At 36.6% G+C, this 23,098-nt stretch overlaps 1 protein-coding gene across 5 annotated transcripts; it reads left to right on the top strand.

Annotated features, from left to right (window-relative positions):
- Nucleotides 1–329: 329 nt before the first annotated feature.
- On the top strand, nucleotides 330–12,794 carry LOC110092427 (protein NETWORKED 1B). Of its 5 annotated transcripts, none has more exons than XM_020816985.2 (6): nucleotides 330–466; nucleotides 2,123–2,194; nucleotides 2,295–2,534; nucleotides 4,411–6,980; nucleotides 7,469–9,439; nucleotides 11,390–12,794. In XM_020816985.2, the coding sequence occupies exons 3-6, from the start codon at nucleotides 2,432–2,434 to the stop codon at nucleotides 12,503–12,505; spliced, it is 5,760 nt and encodes a 1,919-aa protein (XP_020672644.1). In that variant the 5' UTR covers nucleotides 330–466; nucleotides 2,123–2,194; nucleotides 2,295–2,431; the 3' UTR covers nucleotides 12,506–12,794. The 5 variants fall into 5 exon arrangements, with proteins under 5 accessions (XP_020672644.1, XP_020672653.1, XP_020672660.1 ...); XM_020816994.2 differs by having other exon boundaries at nucleotides 2,263–2,534; XM_020817001.2 differs by lacking the exon at nucleotides 330–466 and adding an exon at nucleotides 495–821 and having other exon boundaries at nucleotides 11,414–12,794.
- Nucleotides 12,795–23,098: the final 10,304 nt, after the last annotated feature.

Genomic DNA, 23,098 nt, shown 5'->3' with positions numbered 1-23,098 from the left:
ATTTCACTCCCTTTTTTTTATCCAAGCTAAACAGCCCCTATATCAATAGCCCTCACACACCTAAAGTTAGGTTTTACAAAAGCTACTTATTCAATAATTACTCTAAGCACCCTTATTTGACTTTTTTATAATTTTTTATACCAAACGAGAAAAATAGATCATCAGTACTTATCTTTTTATTTTTCAAAACAATTTAAATAAATATGCCCTAAACTCAAAAGTATTTTTTAATTAAAAAATATATGTTAATAGCAACAAAAAAATCACCCATTGCATTGTTCTTCCAGAGGTTCTTCCACTCAATCAATTAAAAGTTTGAAGTTTCTACCAAGTCCTAAAAAATCTACTGTAATTCGCTCGAATGCGGCCTTTGAGAACGCCCAAAACCTTGCCTTTTTGATTCTATTGTATTGTGAATGGAAGCTAAAAGCACCGCAGGGCTGCGGCACACAACAACAATGGGAAGGTATGAAATCGCCATCGACGCCTCTTTTGATTTCTTCTGCCACGGGCTCGGAACTGTGTGGGCTCCTTTGCTGGATTTCCACTGCATTGATTGTTTTGTCCTTCTTTGCCTCCTTCCTCCTCTTTCTGGATATTTTTATATATTTTTTCCTCTTATCATTGCTCCTATTGCCTACTGCAACCAGCACTTACTGACAAAAAAAAACAAAAAAATAGAAAAGAAGAATCTCCTATCATTCTCATTCTCAGGGAAGAGAGGAGATTGATAGAGAAAGAGACGCAAATAACTACCGGCTTGCGGCCTTGATGGGCTGAGGGAATGAGCGGTGATGCAAATTCCCCCCATATAGTTTTGGGTTTGTGGTTTCTTCCACATGTTCTTATACTTTAAGCATAAAATCTGTTTGATCGTTTTTCTGTTAAGAAACAATTTGCAAAATCACTTTTTTTTTTTTTTCTTTTGGGTGTCGGCAAGGTCTTAGTGGAGATCTGATTTTGTTGGTTGAACTAGTGTGATACTCACTGCTTGCAGTCGATCTTTGTAGCTTGTTTGATGGAGGCAGTTGCTTAGCATTTATGCTGTGGCCTTCTTTGTTTAATTCATATGTAGTTTATTTAATTAATGTAATTATTTTCTTTAATTTATTAGTTTCATTGGAATGCCATGGGTCTGGTTAGGTTGCTTACTTTTGGAATTTATGTATTTGACTAGTTCCTCACAGCATTGGACCTGTGAGTGAAGTTGCTAGCTGTGCTGCTCAATAATTTCTCTGATAATTCCTTACTCTTTTTTTATTTTCTTAAACACTGAAAACTGGTTTCAAAGGGTTCTGTTGAAATGGATTTGAAGGAAAATTGTTCTTGTTCTGCTTGGATGTTACCCTTAAGTGCAGAATAGTTATTTCAAAGTGAAATTCCTTTAATTTATTGAAAATTTAGATTATTTGCTTGTAGCAATATGAGATTCCTAAATCTTTTCAACCAAACTAGGTTGTTAGGGATAAAGATACTGTGCTCTCTTTGCACCTTCTGAGCATAATGGAAGATTGTTAATGCCTGACAATGCTTTAGTGAGAATTGTCTTATCCATGTTATCCCTAGCTGTTTTAAGCTTTTGGTTCGTTAAGAGCCTATTTGGCACAATACTGAGGCTGGATCCCAGCTGTTTCTCAAGCCATCCATGCCTTAGGGACTGAGCTTGCATTAGGAAGCAGCTCTTTTTTATTCTTGACAAGTTGTTTGGCTTGAACCAGAGAGCCACTCACCCATGCCATCATTACATTTGCTATGTCTTCAACACACACATCACATGCGACAATGTGCAGTAAAGCTATGCCAAATAGGGTCGGAACCAACCTTACTTCTAAGGGGGTTGTTTGGGGGAAACTTATAAAAAAATAAAAATATATACAATACAAAATTCAATCTAAATTTTCATAGAGCGAATCAGCGAACAAACAAAATGCTGCTCGTGATTTACCACGGGTGTGAAAAGGGTCGGCTAGTGCAAAGAAATAAAATGAGGGGCAAATTACCTAATAATCATTCTTTTAAAGATTTTTTTATTCCAATTGACTCTTGATTATGCCTTTTTGCATACTTTGATGTTCTTATGCCTACTACTTTGCTCATATTGGTTTTGTTTGCTTTTGTTCAGGTGTATCCCGTTGCGCACATGCATTGTATAATACCTCGTCTTACATTGTATATAGGTCTACGGAAATCTCAGGTAGAAATTCTGACATGTTATTTATCTCATTATCTGGTACGTCATTTTATTCACAATTTCTTTTATAGTTTGTGCTGATCATTGGGCTATGTAAAAATAGACCAGTTAGAAGAAGAGAGCTTCACGTATCTCCAGTCAGCTCATAGATATTAGCATTGTGAGCCTGACAGTAGCTTGTTCTTGTTCGAATCTGTTACCTCTCAAAGTACATTCTACCGGCTGTGGTTGCTCGGCTACATGGAGGCTGCATCCGGTGCCGAACCTAAGCGCTCATATTCATGGTGGTGGGACAGCCATATCAGTCCAAAGAATTCAAAATGGCTTCAGGATAACCTAAGTGGTACTATCTTTTTCCTCATTGATTATCGTTATATGTATGTATTTTGTACAATACTTCTATATGAGATATGTTCAAAATTAAGGTATTGATTATCGTTTTGGACAGCCATAGAAAGATGTCAACTATTCATGTAATTTGCAGATCACTTGCTGTTATTAATATGTTCTGCAAGCCTACTTAGTGCATAAAATTATGTCTGTGGTTTCTTTGTTCATTTTCATTTCTGGCCTTCAAAATTTCAACCAGAGCTTTGTCCAAAATTAAGGCTTCATTTGGGACGGCTTTCTGTTGCTTCTTAAAGTAGCTTTCTAGTACAAAAATTTTAATTATTGAACTAGAAAGCTGCTTTAAGAAGAAACAAAAAAGCCGCCCCAAACGAAGCCTAATTCTTGCAATCCAGAAAGCTGCTTTACATTTTTTTATTGAATTGGATTACTGAAATTATATTGAAGCTATATATTTTAGAGGGAACAATGTCTCTTTATGTTTATTAGTATTTGTATCAGCAAATTTTACACACAACTACTTCAAATTATATATTTTCTTCATCCTTTTGAATTTAATTTCTAATAAACTTTCATGAAACAAAATAGTTACTGAAATAAATAGAATTCATTGATGTTGAATTTTTTATCAAATGTAGTAAACTTTATTGTTGCTCGTGATTAGGCATAGATTATGAAGTTTTTTAAGGAAATGATCAAAATAGTCCATTCACTCTTTATGAATGATTAAAATAGTTCCCAATTATATTAAAGAATTATTTTGGTCCTTCAACTTCTTAAAGATGAACCAAAATAGTCCCTCCATAGGACTATTTCGATTCTTTTTTAAGGATTTGAGGGACCAAAATGATCATTTAAATAATTGAGGACCATTTTGATCTTTCATAATGAGTCAAGGAACCCTTTTGGTCATTTTCTTGAAGTCTTACTTAGAAGTTTCATCAAAATTCCTCTTGTCTTAGCTTATTTATTAGGCTGATGTTGGAGGATCTTTAAATTCATTTCCACGGGTTTCTCTAGAATTAGTGCTAAAGCCATGCTTCAACTATGATGCATCGACACTTCTCCTGAAAGAGGCGTGCAGTGTCCGACACGTATCCGACACGACACACGTCCGACACTTCGACACGTGTCGGACATGCCGAAAATATGTCCAATTAAAAAAATATTAAATACAAGTTGAACACACGTGTCCGACACGCGTATTTTAAATATTTTATGAATCTTTTTAAAATATATTTTCTTGTATTTAAAATTTTTACTTATTTAAAATATAAAAAATAAATTTCTTATTTTCTATTCACAATACAAAATCAATTGCCCACACTTAATATCCTATTCATCGAATATTCTCATTTTCATTTCTCTTTAGTAGTGAAGGTATTTTCATATTCTCTCTCGATGACTGATAAACAGCATTGACGTCCGACTCTCGACATCCTAATATTAATTATTTTAAGCACAAATTTTAGTTAAAAGACTTATTATTTCTAAATTATTTTTACAATTATACTTATTTAATTTATATATATTATTTTAAAAATATAAAAACTATAATACCGTGTCCAACCCATGTCCGTGTCCTATATTTTTAATAATTGTCGTGTCCCGTATCCGTGCCGTGTCGTATCTGTGTCGTCGTGTCCGTGTCTGTGCATCATTGTTGCCAAGGTGGTGAACTTAGAATTCTTCATGAATCACTGTTTTCTCAAAATTTCACTAACAGCTAGATGCATCTGTAGCATCTTTTTGCCTTCAAAAAACTTTTACTCTTTCTATAAAATCATTATCATCTTCATCATCGTTGTTGTTGATATTATCTTTGTGTATGATCTAATCTATAATTACTAAACTAAACTTGGCCTGAGCAGATATGGACAACAAAATCAAAGCCATGATAAAACTTATAGAAGAAGATGCAGATTCCTTTGCAAGAAGAGCAGAAATGTATTACAAGAAACGGCCTGATCTTATGAAATTAGTGGAAGAATTTTATCGAGCATATCGTGCATTAGCAGAAAGATATGATCATGTGACCGGGGCACTTCGTCAGGCTCATAGGACAATTGCTGTGGTTTTTCCCAATCAAACTCGATTTCTGTTACCAGATGAACCTCCCTCTGGATTGCTTGATACTGGTGATGATGATGCTTTTGATTCTTGTATTCCTAGAAAATTTGATGCCATCCAGTGGGATGGAGAAGCTCTTGACGAAATTGCTCCATTCATTAGCGAGGAAGGGTTGAAGTATTTGAATTCGCTCTTTGCTGATGAAGATGCTAAAAAAAAGTTTATTGAGAGCTTTCTAAAGAAAAGCTTGAATTTGAAAGAAGATGAGGGGAAAGATTTTGAACACAAAAAACTGGAAGTAGAAGTATCAGAGTTGTCAAAAGAGAACAAAAATCTCCGGAACCAGATAACTGTGGAGTCTCAGCGTGCAGACAAAGCTGAAGCTGAGTTGCAAATTTTAAATGATTCTCTCTCCAAACTGAAATCTGAGTTGGAGGCAGCATTTCTTCAGTACCAGATATCCCAGGAAAGGATATCAAACCTTGAGTCTGAAATTTCTAAAAGCCAAGAAGAATTTCAGCATATCAATGATGAGATAAGCATCAAAGTTTCTGAACTTAGAATGGCTAAGCACCATTGCCTTGGCCTAGAGAAAGAAAATACTTCTCTACAATTGGAGCTGGATAAGCTTAACCTGTTTGTATCCAAGCAACAGGAAGAAGCTTCAGATTTGCATAAGGAGAACCAAAATCTCCATAATCAAGTCGATTCACAGTCAAAACGTGCGGATAGAGCTGAAGCTGAGTCAATTAAATTCTCAAATGCCATTTCAAAGTTGAAATTTGAGATGGAAAGTGCTCTTCTTCAGTACAATGTTTCCCAAGGAAGGATATCTGAACTGGAAGCGGAAATTTCTCACACCAAGGAGCACTTTAAGAAGATCAATGATGAGAAGTTGATAGGTGCCTCCAAACTTAACATGGTTGAGCATCAATGTCTTAGTCTGCAAGAGGAGAACAAATCCTTGCAGCATGAGCTTGATAAGTTTATGCAGAAAATGACTAGGCAAGAGGAGGAGATTATCATGAGGGAAGAAGAGTTGTCTATAGTCAAGCACTCCATAGAATTTGAACGACAGCACAACATGCAAGCTGAAATAAAGGAAAAATCTTTGCGGACCCAGCTAAATAAACTAGAACAGAGAGCAGAGAGGCAAGAAGAAGAGATTGCAATCAGGGAACAAGAGTTGAATAAACTCAAGAAACATGTAGAAGATGAATGGAAACAACGTTTGTGTGCTGAAAGGACTCATCAGGCATTGGTTGAGCTGCATTCTCAGTCTCAAGAAAATGTAAGACATTTGGCTTTGGAAATTCAACGTGGAACTGAAAAGTTGAGAAACATGGAACTCAGCAAGGCTGGCTTGGAAGAAGAAATAAAGCGACTTCGTGATGAAAACCATAGTTTGAATGAAAAAAAAGATTTATCTGTTGCAAAAATAATATGTCTGCAAGATGAGATAATTTCATTGAGGGCATCAAACCACAAAATTCAAGATGAACTGAGGTTCAATGGTGAAGAAAAGATGTTTCTTCAGAAACAGATTTCTTCTTACAAGAACAAGCGAAATGATTTAGAGGAAGGGCATTATGGTTTAATGGAGAAATTGAAAAGAATGGAATTGAGGGAAGCTGCCATGGAAGAAGAAATGAGGCGTCTTCATGATGAAAACAATGATTTGAATGAAAAAATTCTTTCATTTTCTTCAAAGATAGTAAATCTGCAAAATGAGATAATATCATTGAGTGAATCAAAGTATAGACTGGATGATGAACTGCAGATCCATTTAGAGGAGAAGAAAGTTCTTGAACAAGATTTGTTCTCTCTTAAGAACAGGAGAAATGTTTTAGAGGAGAGGCACTGTGAATTAATAGAGCAAATAGAGGAAGTCAACTTTAATGTGATCTCTCTGCATGCAGTGGTGAAGGAACTGCACGATGGAAACAAAGAACTAAAAGATACATGCAAAAAGCATGAGGATGAGAAAGCTCATCATTTCCAGCAGTTAAAGCTTATCAAGCTGATGTCAGAAAATAATGCTTTTTTAGATGGCTATTTGTCAGGTGCAAATGCTGAATTTAAAAGCTTGATTGATAAAATCATGGGACTTAAAGAATACTGTGATTCTCTTCATCACAACGTTATTAGCCATATTTCTTCAAAGCCTGTGCCGAGCTCTCATATGGAAGCTGTTAATCAGAATATGGAGAAGTTTTCAGAAAAAAAGGCAGTTATTGAGAACTCCATTTCTGATCTTACTGTTGAATTTGATGTTTTAAGAGGTATGGTTAAAGCCTTGGATGAATCTTGCCAGTCTCTGTACTATCAGAAGCCATATCTTATTGCTGAAAACAGCAATCGTTTCTCTCAGGTACATGGTTCCTAATTATTTTTCATTTCTTCTTTTTTCTTCACCTTTTCTATTTCTCTGCAAATACGATCAGCTTGCCTAATGCCAAGAAATAGTTGGGATAACGCTTGTAAAGCATGAACTTAGATATAGATGCTTAGACTTCGTTTGGGGCAGTTATGCTATCCTGTTTTTACTTTTAAAAGATTTTTTTTCAACTATAATTTAAAATATTCAAAAATAATTTTCTGAAGGCAAAATTTGGTAAGTTGTGAAAATGCTATCATCCAAATGCATACTATTTTTTATTGACTATTTCTCCTATCACAAAAAAAATCAAAAAGCTGCACCAAATAAAGCTTTAATTTGTCTTTCTTTTTTTTTTTCATTTAGGTTCTATTTTTACCAAGAAAAGCGATTTTCAGTTCCTGGATATTATTAGTGACTAAGTATCATCCTATGTGTTCTGCCCTGATATTTCTTAATGAGCATTTGCCCCATTCTATCAGGTGGAAAGAGGTGCTCTGCATCTTCAAAGCTTGGAGAATCAGTTTGAGGTCTTAGAAGGCAAAAATGAAATTATAGATGAGAAGGTTCTAGCAGATCATGACATGGAAGAACTGCATTGTTCATTCAGAAAAGGAAAACTAGAGGATGAAAATTATATCAGTTTCTTCAATAGACAATTGATTACTTCGAGTAATCAAATTAAAATCCTGAAAAAACAAATCCAAGTTTCAAAACAGGAGCTTGAGGAGGAGCATTATAAAATAGTAAAGATTGAGATTGATAATATCATCATGAAGCAGTTTTTTGTTGAATTGACTAAAAAGAATATGCTTCTCTCAAAAGAATGTGGAAAGTATATGGAGAAATTGAAGCATACAGAAAATTTCTTTTTTGAACTCAAACAGGAGTGGACCACTCATGAGAGGAAACTAATTACACTGTCAGACCATAATGTGAAACTTTTGGAAGGGATTCATGTGATGATGAAGACATATGACACTAAGAAGGTTTGTGAGTCATATGATGCCAAGGAGTGTGAGATTTCAAATGATTGTTATGATAATATTTTGCAGATTATTTCAAATAAAATTGCAGAGCTACAGGCTATTGTTCCAGTTACCAAGGGTGAAATCCATAATTTTCAACTTGAGAAACCATCTTCTTTCACACTTTTAGAGCAACTTGCACTGATATTAGTGGAGCTTAGATCACAAAATAAAGTGCTTGAACAAGAATCTGTTTTGAAAAATCAAGAAATTTTTAACCTCCAAAGAAAAAATCATGAAGTAATAGAGATAAATAAGCAGTTGCAGAAGGATATTAATGCTAGCAAACAACGGGAGGAAATGCTAAATCTAGGATTGGATGGAATGTGTGGCAGATTGTTGGATTTACAAGAAGCTTGTGGTATATCACAGAGTGAAATCTCAAAGTTGCTCAAGGAAAATGAATCGTTGTTAAAGAAACTGTTTGACATAAGGGAGCAAAATGATGCATTGGAAGTTGAAAATGATGATATCCTTGAAGAAGCTATTGCTCAGGAGCTCCTCTCATTAATTTTCAGTAGTTGCATTACTGAAAAATCTTCTAATATGAAGCGGTTAATTAGTGATGTGAACTATCTTTATAGGATCACAAATGATCTAGGCGAGGATATCAGAGTGATTAATAAAAGCATGAGAGATCTAGAAGCTAAAAATATGCATCTTAAGGAGTGTCGAACCCACACAGTGCTTTTTGAAAATAAAATCCAGCAAGCAAGAAATTCATTGAGAAAACTCAACATAGAAACAGAAATGGGTGGGAAACTGTTTGAACAGAGATACATGGAGTTGTCCGGTTCAAGCAAGTTTCAAGGCATCCAAAACATAGAATTGCCACTAGATCCTGATGTTTGTATGCAGGTGATCAATAGGGCCAAGTTAGTTAGAAATGGATTAGAGAAGAACTTGTTTTCATCATTAGAAGAAGAAAATTTGTCTAAAGATTACGAGATTTTATGCTTACGAAAATCCAATGAAATGTTGGAAGAGGAATTTTATGAACTACATGGAGTGAAAGCACATAGTGCTTGGGAAACCAACTTGGCATCTGAATTCCAGGTATCAATTGACGAATGCAGATCAAACAAAGCAGAAGCTGCGAAGTTCCTACATGACCTTCATGTTTCATCATTCATGGAATTGATATTTAAGGAGAAGTTCTTTGAGCTGATGCAGATACTTAAGGGCCTTGTGACGACTGATACTGTGCAATTGAAGTTTCCAGTTGAAGAAATTTCTTGCAGAAATGTTCAAGAAGAAGATTTAAAAGAAAAAGTTGATGTGCTTGGAAAAGAAAATAAGAGGCTGAAGGCGGAACTAAATGCTTATGCTCCTCTTATTGCTTCTTTGGAAAATGAGATTGCGTCTCTGGAGGAACGCACCCTTTCATTAACAAATCTTCACATTCTGAACAGTAAGAGAAAACAGGTAATTTATTATTCATTGTGATGCATGTTTTTTGATGAATCTAGGGCATGTTTGGTTGGAAACTCTTAAATGCATGTATTTTAAAAATACACAGTAATTGGAATTTATGCATTTTAAAAATGCATGAGTTGCATGATTGAACGTATTTCAAATGCATTAAAATATTGTGAGTTTGTCCGGCATTTAGAATTCATCCCATCTGAGCGAATTTTAAATTCATCAAAAGTAGGCGATTCATGGTATTTCAAATCACCCACAATTATTTATTTTGTGTGAACTATAAAATGAATGTGGGTGTTTTGAAAATTTATTTGTTTGTTTGGTTGAAAAAGAAACGCAAAGTAATTTGATAATGTATTTAAAATTCGCTATTTAGTTTATTTTTGGTGTATTCCAAGTTAACAAAAATTCAGGTGGTTTTCGATACGCCACGTTGCTTTCCCAATCAACTCTTTGCTAGCCCCCGCCGACCTTTAACGACTACTGGTCACCCCCGACCATTGGCCACCGCCCTCCGTTGGCTGTTGACCACCACGTGTTGGTTCCAGCTAGCCCTTGATGCCCTAGAAAAAAAACTTCATTCAAAATAATAATAAGAATAAATGGAGTTTATTTTATAACAACAATATCATCAGCATCAAGCCTTTATCCCACTCCTTGGGGTCGGCTACGTGAATCCTTTTTCTCCATTGTGTCTTATTAAGAGCTAAATTCTCATTTAAATCTAAAAAAGAAAGGTTATTTTTAATATTTTCTAATCAATTTTTTCTAGGTCTATCTCTACCTTTTTTAACATAAGCCAAATCTAATACATCTACTTTCCTAATCGGGTCATAGGAAAGTGATAGGAAATACTTGATTCCAAGTATTTCCTAATCACTTTAGCCAAAGATCTCACAGCAAACTGCTGTCCACAGCAGGAAATCAGCCAAAACAGTGGGAAAACACGAGAAAAACGATAGAAACACGAAGTAAGAACTTGTATTTTACTAGAAGATGAAAGGAAAATAGCAAAGATACAAGGATCCTCTATTCGAGAGGAGGATCGCACTCTCCCAATCTCTAGAATTCAATCTAGAGCCCTAGCCACCAAAGAAGAACAAGAAAACTTTCACAAAATATCTCATAACCCTAATCCCCCCTTTTCTCCCCTACTTAATGCATAAAATTCAAATCTAAAACAAAATGACCTAATTACCCTTGCTTCCCCTCCTTTTGGCTCCAAGAAACAATTCAAACTTCAAGTGGACCCCACCCCTCTCCCTTCTTCTTGTGTCCGCCGGCCCTCCTGGTGTACACGATCAAAGCCGGCCCAAGGGGCTGGGCCGGCTGAACCGGTCCTCCTTGGACCGGTCTAACAGAAAGCAGCCATTTTACGTGACCAAAACATCTAAGGCTACTCCAACTTTTTCACATATATGCTCATTCATAAGATTAAGTTAAGCGTTGCAGAGATGAGGATGCTCACGTGGAGTTTATTTTATAACAATTCACAAAAATTATTATTATTTTTTATTTTTTCTATAATAAACCGAACATCATAAAGTTTGTCAAATATGATGAATTTACTTGACACTGCACTTCGAATGCATTGAAATTCTTAATACTTGCAACAAGACAGCCCCTACCGAATAAACACCAAAAAAATTAAACCCCTTATTTCCTGTACTTTATACTAATAATTCTCATCCAAAAAAAATGTTTAAGCTCTCTACCAAAAAATTTTCTCCTGAAATCAAAATATCATTTGTTTCGTGACAAAAAAATAAACAATGCTGAAGGTATTTGGAATGTGTAGTCTCGCTTCAGGCAGTCTAGTGTTTAAGCAATGGACTAATGTAGAACTTATTTAGGGTCTAAAGCTTCAATTGCGCAATATATAGAGGGATTTGGCACAACATTTTTTTCTGACATAGATATCTTGAATTAACAACATTTATCTTTTATCAGGGCAACTTACTTGCTTCTCTGCAGCCTAAAAATTTCAGTGAAGTACGAGGCAAGCATCACAGCCCAAGAAATTCAAGAGCATCAGCTGGAATCTTGGCGCTAAAAAAATTGCGTGCAAAGGTTAAGGTACTTCAGAAAGCAGTAGTCAATACTGAAGGACTTCTAGATTCAGGAGAAGTTTCTGCTACCAAAGTGGATGATGAAACAAGAAAAGTCAAAACATGGAAGTTAAATAGAAGCACAGGACTGGTGGGAACACAAAAAAAGAAAGATATCATCTTGGATTTGATAAAAAGTGAAGGCATTGACAAAGATGTTAAACTGGTGAAAGATGGTATATTCTCTAGAGTGAAGCACGAGCAGATAATGAAGGATATAGAACTTGATCACGTGCTAAGTGGTTCTCAACATGAAGTAGATTTTGTTATTGAAACAGATGATCATACTCATAAAGTAAGGAAATCTACCACATTGAATAATATAGATAATTACCAGATTGTAAACATGGAAGTTGAAAGGAGTGAAAACTCTTCTTCTGAACTTGTTTTGGAGAAAGAGTTGAGTGTTGACAACATAGTGCTGCTCCCTGCAAATTATAATGAGTCACTTCGAGAATGGATTGATAGGATCAATGTTTTTATTTCTGCCGATGCTCAGAGGCTGTTGGATCTAGAAAAGTTTTTGATGGAGCTGAGAAATAAAATTGCTACTTCAGAAATGAAATGCCAGCCATCAACTTTGGATCTCAATCCAGTCAAGATGCAGGTGAAAGAGGCTGGAGAAGCCCTCGTCAAGTTGATTGATTTCAACCACAAACTAACTAAAATGACAGAAACATTCTCCCTGTCCTCTGACAGCAATAAACGAAGAAGAAAAGTTGTAGAGGGAGTAAAAAGAGGTGCGGAAAAAATTGATGGATTGGAGCTGAAACTGCAGAAGGTCCAGTGTATATTCTTAAAACTCCAAGAAAATAAACGAGAAAACAAAGCAGCCAAACCTTTGGAAAGGAGATCAAGAATCCCATTGAAAGACTTAATATATGGGAAGAGAAGTAACTCAAGGAAAATGAAACGCCAGTTCTTTGCTTGTATGAAGCTCAAAACCCAGGAAATATGACTCCAACCCCACATTTAATGCTTAGCTTCATATCAGCAATCGTTTGCAAGGGCAATTGATTATCAAGAAGGATATGAGAATTCATAGACCCTTGGTGTTTTTGTAGCGACTGAGTTCTTTGTATGATGAGGTGGATGTATTAGGATCAAGACACTTTCAATAGTATTTCTTAGAAACTTTCTTTACCTGTTAATTTACTGTTATTTAGTTTAAGTTATGCAGGTGATGACCTCTTGTGGACCTGAAATCTTGAGCTTAGATAATGGTTATGACAAGTTTCTGATGCCAATGGCAAATTTGCACTGTATATTGAAAAATAAGGATGAGCTTTTGTTTTTTGATGATGACTGAGCCTTTCAAGTTTGTGAATCTGGAACTATTTTGAGAAAAATAGTTCACCTGCCTGGATCAACAACACTTGGATGGTTTTTGAGTCTTTTAGGCTTCGTTTGAGACAGCTTTTTTACTGCTTCTTGAAGCAGCTTTTTAGTAGACAAATTTTATTTTTTGTACTAAAAAAATATTTTAAGAAGCAGTAAGAAAGCCGTCTCAAATGAAGCCTTAGTCTACTAGTACTCATCAATAATAATTCTAAGTCTCATCAGGCTGATACAATCAAGACATTCTTCTCTTTCTAAGCATCAGCCTTATCTCAATTGTGTTTTGTTCTTCATCAGCATTCCTTATCTCAACTCTTTGTGCTTTATGAATCTCTTTTGATTTCATTTCTTCTGAGCATAGGCTTAGATGTAAGGTATATTTTTATAATCTTATTCATCTTATCTTAGTTTTATAATTTCTATTGTCTGATCTTTTAATATTAATTTGATCTGCTAATTTAATGAATATTTTTTTAACTTTGTTTTATATGTATTCAAATCATTTTAATCTATTTGTAATAATGTTTTTCAATATATATTCATTCTAATTATTTATTAATATCTTCAGCACTGTTCACACCTTAAAACAAGGGAGCCACATAATAAAAAAATTAAAGCATCAAATCCCAATGCTTCCTATGATTGATTAGGCTATTATAAGATGTAGGCTTCATTTGGGGTGATTTTATTATTGCTTTTTAAAATGATATTTTATTACAAAAATTAAAATTTTTGTACTAAAAAATTATTTTAAGTAGTAAAAAAATCATCACAAATGAACCGTAGTCTTTCCCTTGTGATAGCTTAATCCCAATCCATGATACATTCTTAGGTTGATCTCCTAGCTAATTTAGCTAAAACCTTGATCCAAACCTTTGAATAAGTTGATTAGGAACAACTATAGATTGATCATAAGTTTAATTGAGCTCATCTATCATTAGGGTTTACCCTGAATATTTCAATGATCCCTTCCAATCTATTAGTTTTCTTAGTTTTGATCATAGTCAACTCAAGATCAAACAAAGCCCAAATTTAATTTATTTTGATCCATTTAGGAGTTCAATCCATTAGCCTTCCATTACATTGATTCAATCATGTTTAATTTAAATTTAATTGACAATGTACTTGTCAATTTTAATCTTCGCCTTAAGCTTGATCAAAAGTCAAATCTAACCCAATCTACCTCAACCCCTTAACCTAATGGGTCATTTTGAGACATTCGACTATGGCCTTATGTGGGATGACTTTTTACTGCTTCTTAAAACAATTTTTTAGTATAAAAATTAAAATTTTTGTACTAAAAAAATATTTTAAGGAGCATCAAGAAAGCTGCCCCCAAACGAAGACTATTTGTTTGATATAAATTATTCTAATAGATTATTATAACAATTTAAATCAAATTGACATTGGACTATCTTAGATCAAGCTTAAAATCTAAGTAGCCCAAGTGACCAACTAAGTGCCTGAACTCTATAATTGGACTGATATATGAATACTGAGTTTAGAATAGGAATATTTTCTTCTGTTAATATATAAGATTAATAAAAAAAATATATCAAAGATGTAATAAAGCAAGCAAAATAATAGGTTAAAATATGCATAAGAAATCTTTTTTACATATATAAATTTAAATTTTCTTTTTTAACAAACTATTTTAAAATTATAAAATATTTAGAAAAGAAAGCTAAACCAACTTTAAAAAAAATGTGCAATAAATATTTTTACAAATTTATAAGGCAAAAATTAAGTACATGTTTATTTTTTAATTTTCGTTATGTATTTTATTTTATTCTTTTGTAGAGCGATCTCCTGTGGACGAACACGATCAAAAAGGTCTAATACATCTGAGTTCTTCTGGTTGCCCTGTCTAAACTACAAGTGTCACACTCTATGGTCTATATTGAAAGAATTACATTTGTCTTTCATTTTAACTATTTAACTAGAGCTTTCTAATGAACGGCGAAAAAAATAAGCATTATTACATTTTGGTCTTGTCCGAAGCCCCAAATCATTGGATCCTTACCCTTTCCTAAAAACATGTAAAATCAAATAACGAGCACATAGCTCAACGATCTCAATACAAGATAAAAGAGAATAATATGCTATAAATCATATTAAAAAATATACGCATCAATGTCTATACTAATTATTAATATCAATTTATTTTTCTATAGTTCATCGGTCATAATATAAGTACAGTATTCATAGCAGTGTCGTCATCAATATTCTGATATTCAATGAGTATATCTTAAGAGTACCTTGCTCTTGCACTTATGACTCTCAATCAGTCAACTCTTATAACTCCTAATAAATGTACTCCTTATAACTCCCCTTGAATCACGTGAATCAGTTGCATCGACTCATTATAACTCTCAATCAATCTCCAACTCCTTATGACTCCTAATCAATAAATTAAGTGGATCAGTAGGGTATCAGATGGAGTCATATATCATGTATCAGATATTATTCAGTACTTTATTTAAAATACAATAAAATCACATCAAATCATTCAGAATGATCAAATCTATAATATATCCAAACTTGCATGATGAAATCTTATGAAATTAGAATATCATATATTTTTGACAGATTTAGGAGAAATAAAATCCTTAGAAATCAAAATAATTGAAAACAGAAGCAAGAGCTTAGTCACTTACAATGAATATAACAAAATATGTATAAAAAATGACTGACAAATATGATCCAAAGACATTTATCTACCCTCTCTCTTTTTCCACTCTTTTAATTTCTTCTTGGCCAAGCAACTAAGTGAGGGAGTTGGTGGGTGAGGCAAGGATATATATATATATATATATATATATCGCCAAATCAACTCTAAAGCACTATACTTCAGAATTTTCATGTCTTTCAAATATTTGAGTTATCACAACAACCTCGCGACCATGTTGACGACCATGGTCAACAAGATGACCACCACGACGCATGGCGTCCAAAGCAAATTGTTCTATCGATACCAGTACGATCCATATATGGACAACCTATTCGAGATGATTGGTTCGTGCAAGAAACTCGACGAGTACCTCAAGTGCTCGAACATGCAAAGCAAGCTGGCTAAAACACTCAATCAGGAGAATGTCACATGCTGGAACTCACTACTATGGTGCCTACGCAGCATCAAGCTAGGTGCCATCCAACAAGATCTTTTGAATGAGTTCATCATGTTCCTCGACATGTTCCATCATGATATATGGCAATGGAAGTGTTCAAGTGCGCAATGCTGCACAAGGTCCCATTCTAGCACCATTGTCTATAGCAGAATCTCAATCTAGTCCATATCGACCTTATGGACTTGAGCGATTAACTCCAAGTCAAAACAAAGATTTGGATCCGATCATCACCATCATAGATATCATCTAGCCCATCTTTGAGGAGAAGTTCGTGCTCCATCCCATCCATGTTGCGGTGATGATGTTCGACCTAGTCATAAAGACGCATTTGCGTAGGTTGGGTATCGGTGCTGATCAGATCGACGAAGCCAAGGAGATGCTGAAGGCCACATGATTAAGTACGACCAGGGCCTTAACACTGTCGTCGATGACAATGATGATGGAACAAGGCCACCGCCAACAAAGGCTGCCGCCGCATAGTAGTCTAAAGCATGCTCACATGAACGATCTATTTTTCTACCGATCGAACCACGACCTGTGTACCTAAATATGGGAAAAGTAGGGCAAATCCCAATTCCATTAAAGTAAGCAACTAGTTACATGTGTAAAAGAAAAGCAAAGAACGAAACTGTGGAAGAAAAAGAAACAGATGCTGGGACGAAAAAAACCCCAGCAGAAGAAGATGATCACCACACCCGGTGACAAAATTACACATGTCAAGAGAAAAAAGAGCTAAAAACCAAAATTCCAAGAGAAAGCCTATCACCAGCAAAACCTGCAATGACAAAGCCAAGCTCCAAAAAAGAAACCGAAATGAGTGACAGGATGACAAGAGTTGGAGGGATCGAGAACAGGCTCAGGAAAATAGAATTGCATCCAGAGTAAGGCATTCGATCCCCCGATTACGAAAATTGCCATCAAAGAGTATTTGTTGCAAGAATTGTCGTCCAGGGGGAGAGGATGCAATTTGGACATCATCGCCCCCATCCAAGACGTAACCATCCTCGAAAAAAAGAGCTAGATACTGGTAGAAAAATTGCAGCAATAAGGAATAAGGCAAGCAAGCAGTGCCGAGCACAGAGAAAAAACCCACAGATAAAAAACCTACATGAGGTTTTTGAATTCCATTCCTTTTTTCCATTGAAAAGTTTCATAGCTACCTTCTTTTTAATCAAGGCATGAATAGTGAAGCTACTATTGAAGTAATTAGCGAATTTTCTATCGTTTCTTTCTCTCCATATAGAATAGACAGCAACCCAAAGCTTCAGTAGAATAAAAGGTAAACTACCCGATCCATAATCAACCCCCATCGAGAGGAATTCAACAACTTGACTAATATTTGGCCTTAAGAGGAAAACATTAAGTGTAGGAATCAGAGCAGTTATGATTCTAAATGTATAATCACACTCGAAAAACAAATGTGAAATACTTTCAAAACCATAGTGACAGAAAATACATTGAGGATCCACTTCAACATTCCTTTTTCGAAGAGCATCATTGGTTTTGAGGCCACCAACAAAGCAGAGCCAAGCATATATCAAAAATCTGAGAGCAAAATGTTTGTGCCACACAAAGCTACTCCAAAATACTTCTATATCAGCATTGTGATAATCAAGTATGAAATTACTAAAATTGTAAGAAGTAGCAGAGCCCCAAACTAAGCATTTACCATGCTGTTCTGAAGCTATAGGAGTAGAGCAAATTAAATTGTGTAAGCTCTCAGGACAAGAAGGCGGCAAATTCCAACCAACAGAACTATAAACTTCAGCCATAGAAGTGTTATCCGGAAAAAAATCAGTGAAAGTTTGGTGGTTAGGAAGATCTTGAATACAAATGCCATTACACCAATGATCCCACTTTAAACTAATAGGAGAATTTTCAATGACTTTGAAAAACATTTTGGCCTTAGCTCTAGATACCTCTCCACATAGCCAAAGAATTCGAAGTGGGAGGTCTCCAGGGGGAGCAGTAATGCATCAAAAACCATTTAGATAGAGGGGAAGACCAGTTGTAGATTCTAAGGATCAAAGAACAGTCATAAGCATAACGAATGACATTAAGGGAAGGTAACCCAAGACCACCTTTAGATTTGGGTTTGCAAGTGTTGGCCCAAGAGACTAAGTGGATTTTTTTAGCCTTAATATCCCCAAAAAATAGAATTTTAGCTGAAATTTTGGCAATATGTTTGGTATAGAACTTAGGTATAATTGCCCCACGAATCCCATAAGCAATAGTATTCCAAATAGTAAACCGCAAAAACTGGAGCCTACCTGCAAAAGAGAGAGACTTTGCTTTCCAACCGGAAAGCTTGTTAGTGATAATATCGAGAAGAGGGGAGAATTGAGAGATGAGAATTCTCTTGGTGGAAATTGGAATGCCAAGGTAGGTGAAGGAAGTGCAGAGATTGTGGATGTGGAGGGAGTCACATATAGCATTGGAGTGAGGAGAATTCCCATGCATGATAATAGAACTCTTGATAGGATTCACTTTCAGGTCAGAAGAGGTGGCAAATTTGTGCAGAATATCATTCAAATCATGACAGTTCTCCAAAGTAGCCTTGCCAAAGACAAGGACATCATCAGCATAAAGCAAGTGGGATATACAGAAAGCTTTGATGTTAACCGGCTGAAAAAGAGAGCCCTCCTCCATATCATCAAAAAGACAAGATAATGCATCCATGGCAAAGCAGAACAAGTAAGGAATAAGAGGGCACCCTTGCCTAAGCCCAATAGTGGAAGGGATGAAACCCTCCAAGCCACCATCCATGCAAATAGAAAAATGCACATTAGAGATACAAGCTTTAACCCACTGAACAAATAAAGGAGGAATACCCTTTTGAGGCAATCTTTGCAACAGAAACTCTCTCGAAAGAGAGTCAAAGGCCTTCTTGATATCCAACTTAGCACACATATAAGGATATTTAGTGCATTTTTTGAAAAACCCCAAAATTTCATAGGCTAAAATAGCATTATCCGTAGAAACTCGATTGGAGATAAAACTAGCCTGGGCCTGATTAATAATGTGGGGCATAATGCCTTTGAGTCTGACAGCCAAAGTTTTGGAAATAATTTTGTAAAGGTTATTACAAAGTGATATGGGCCTGAAATCCGAAAGAGAACAGACATGAGAAGACTTTGGGATGAGAAAAATAGCAGTAGATTTTACCCCCTTAGGAAGATACCCTTTAGCAAAGAAAGACTGGACAGCTTTGCAAAGGGTCGGGCCAATAATGTGCCAGCCGGTCTTATAGAAATGAAAGTTAAAACCATCCGGGCCGGGAAAGGAGGAGGATGCACCAGAAAAAACAGCAGCTCTAATTTCGATACTAGTGATGGGGAAATAAGGATGGACTGCATAAAAGAAGGAACAGTTTTTCTAGTCGAAAAAAAGGAGATGTCTGGAGAAGGAAGATGATGAGGGTTGTAAAGCTCCTAAAAGTGAACAATGACCTTATGCTTAGCATTATCATAATTCTCAGTATTACCACCAAGGGAAGAATTAATGGCCGCAGTGTTAAAATTCTTCCTCATCCTGATTTTCGAATACAAAAACTTGAGATCATCCTCACCCTCCTTATGCCATTTGGCTTTAGCCCTCTGAGAAACCCAAGAAGTCCAAGAAAAATTAAGCTCAGCAATATCACTATTAATAGCTTTCAGTGAATTGTTAAGAGAAACATTGGTAGGATCGGAATCTAGCAAAGAGAGGAGGGATAGGTGCTTAGCTTGAAGGTTTTGAAGGGAGGATTGAATGACATTTATAAAGCCCAGTCCTTGGATTTAATAGCACCTTTAAGCTTCCTAAGAATATTAGAGAAATCAAGAATCGGATTTCCAACAGTAGGCTCCATAAAGATATCCAGCACAGTGCCCCAATAATCGTCTTTGGTAGTCCAAAAATTCTTAAACTGAAAGCTCCTAATGGTGCATTGAGATCAACCATCTTTAAGTATAACAGGGCTATGGTCAGAACACCTAGGGAAATCAACCAAATAATGAGAAAGAGGGTAATTGGCAATCCAATACTCATTAACAAGCACCCTGTCCAGCTTAATATGAATAGAGTTCTCTGTCTGTTGGTTAAACCAAGTAAAGAAAAGACCAGTAGAAGAAAGGTCAATGAGATGATTTTCAAAAATGAACGAATTAAAGTCACCCATACGGCTCTGATGAAGAGGGGAGCCCCCACCTTTCTCATTTTGATATCTACAATAATTGAAGTCTCCCAAAATAATCCAAGGCATACCCGAGGTAGGAGCATTGGAGTAAATTTGCTTCCAAAGAATAGATCTCTCATCCGCAGAATTAGAACCATAGATGGCACAGAGAAAAAAAGGACATAGACTGTCCAAAGGAGACAGATCCACAAATCATTTGGGAAGAATAGAAAGAAGGAGCGAACTTAATTCTATTCCCAGCCCACTTAATCCAGATTCTGCCAGAATAAGAAAATTGAAAGTTATTACAGGACTCTTCGTAGTCAAAGACATTGTGAGCCGTAGTGAACCAGGGATCCTCAAGGGACTTTAAATGAATCTTGTTCTCCAAGATACAAATCAAATCCAGCTTATGAACTTTAATAAGTTGTTTGCAAGCAGTAACTTTGCTAGGGTTGTTAAAACCCCTTATGTTCCACGAAGCAATGGATGGGAGGGTCATTGAGATTTGGAGGTGGTTGGTTGAGGCTTTTTGTTTTTTCCTAGGGTGCTTTTTGAAGAGGAGGGAGGGGGCTGATGCAAGTGAACATCTTTTCCTTTGGGGGGCTGAAAGTTACCCATTTCTGTTTCTTTATTTTTGCAGCGAAGACTGGCTTCCACATTATCACAGTTGTCTGAACAAGCATCCGATTGGAATCCCAAAAGAGCATCAAATTTATTAGGAGAGACAATGACAGAGGGCTGAGATTGTGGGTTGAAAGGAGTGATCGTGGTGAGGATGGTCTCCTCATAAGGAGAATTTTGGTTAGGAATTGGATCAGTTATCTTGGGTGGGAGTTTGGAAGCTGAAGATTGATCAGTATCAGGAATAACTGATCGTTCTGTTTCAGGAGGGGGTTGTTTAGATTTTAAAGGGGAGGATGAAGATGGTTGGTCTAATAAGAGGGATTTGGGGGGTTGCTGGATAGAACTAACCGACAGATTAGCAGGCCTGGGAGGAGGGAGGGCAGCCCGCTCCGTGTTACGATTAGAGTTGGGGGCTCGGGAGGAGCTCCTTCCCCTAATATTGGTTGCTTTCTTAGGGACTTCCGTAGTATTAGTGGAAGGATTGGTGGGATAAGCTACAGAAGTATGGAACATGGATCCACAAGTATCACAAGGAGAAGGTCTCCACTCATATTGGATTTTCAACTGCATAATTTCATCCTCAATAGATATAGGAATAAAATTCGGATATTTGGTCTTACTGTTAACTTAAATGCAAACCCGGGCATAAGTCAGTCTGGTTTTTTGGGCAGTTAAGGCGTCCACCTCCAGTGGGATACCAATTTTACTGGCTATCCTGGAAATACCCTATGAGTTCCAAATACAAAGAGGAAGATCAATAAGCTTGACCCAAATGGGAACTGAAGAAAAATTCTCTCTTGGGGCTTGAATCTAGGATACCATTTTTGCAAAATAGAAGGCCGGCCAAGCAGGAACCAAACTCCTCCATTCCAGGCCATATCAGAGTCCACAGAGGATGAAAATTTGTAAGAAAAAATCCATCGCTCATATTAAAAAGCTAGATAATACCTTGAAGTTTCCATGATTTACGAAGGGCAGCAAGGAGAGCCTCGTAGTAAGGCCTCTTACAGACAGAGAAACCTACCAGCGATAGACTCCACTCTTCAACAGCGGGATTAGTTTTTTCCTGTTGAAAGACCAAAACCTCATCTGGTTCTTCACGAAGCTCAACCGTAAGGTCTTTAGAGGACAAACAATCCGGGGTGACGATATTCATCCAACTGCGAACAGAAGAGACGAAAGGAGCGGTCACAGAGGAATGAGAAAGAGGGGGAAAATCGTGATCGAGGAGAGGGGATCCCATGGAGAGGGAGCCCCCACAGGAGGAGAAGGAGGGAGACTGGCAAAAGCACGGCCTGGTTTATAAGAAGGCAGCACTGAACAGAGTTTGAGTGTTTTTACAAAATTTCATATTATAATATTTCTTATAATAAACAGTGATCATCTATAAAATTATTAAAATATACAGTAAAGGCATTCTAACCTTTCAAGATGATAAAACACCACCACAACAATGTTGACCTCGATTTTGGCTCGAGCATGCTTGAGCACTTTCGATCGATTTAATCGAACCCGACTCGAGCCGGATCAGACTCGAATGTGTTCAATTAGACTTGATTAGTTTGATTTCGTCGTACCATACTTAATTTGACTTAAATTAATTTATTTTGAACCCATTTTCGTACTCTTAATTTTGTTGCGTCGGCTCGAGCCCGGATGAATTCTAATTGAGTCAAATTCGGACTTGAGTCTAACTCAATCTTGGCTAAATTTGGCTTGATTCAGCTCAATTTGATTTTGGCAAGATCCCTCCGACTTTCTGTATAATTTAAATTAATTTACTAGATCTAGCAATTGCTTCAACGGCTCTGATCTCCTCATGTATGATCTCCTCATGTACGAGCTCTGTCGTTGCTGCAAGGCTCAGGCGCATGATACGCTCGCTTTAGGAAGGATATAGTCTTCGACCGATGGAGGATAGAGAGACATAGCACGATTTGGTGTTGGAATCGGGATCGAGAGGAAGAAACAACGGGATTATCTCCTATGTCCTCGATTCTCCCAGGCATTCGCTCCCGACCTCACGCCCGACTCCCTCTCCCTCTTGTGCTCTCTGGTTCGCGAAAACGCCAAGGAGCCGACAGCATCCCCTTCCTCCTCTCTCTCGCGTAAGCCCAGGCGGATCGATTCCGCCTCTTCCCTTCTCCCGTTCTCTCCGTCTCCTCCGTTCGCAGACGCCCCGAGCCCCCTTCTGGCTCCTTCGTTCGTGAGCTCCAAGAGAGCCGAGGATCTCTCCCCTCTCGGTTTGCTCTCTGGTTCGTAGAGGCCTTGACAGACAAGGCCCGACTCCTGATCCCGTCGT

This window comes from Dendrobium catenatum, unplaced genomic scaffold (genome assembly GCF_001605985.2).
Source record: "Dendrobium catenatum unplaced genomic scaffold, ASM160598v2 fragScaff_scaffold_716, whole genome shotgun sequence".
In the NCBI taxonomy this organism is placed as follows: domain Eukaryota; kingdom Viridiplantae; phylum Streptophyta; class Magnoliopsida; order Asparagales; family Orchidaceae; genus Dendrobium; species Dendrobium catenatum.
The sequence above is the reverse complement of the archived record's forward strand: the minus strand, read 5'-3'. Positions and strand labels throughout refer to the sequence as shown.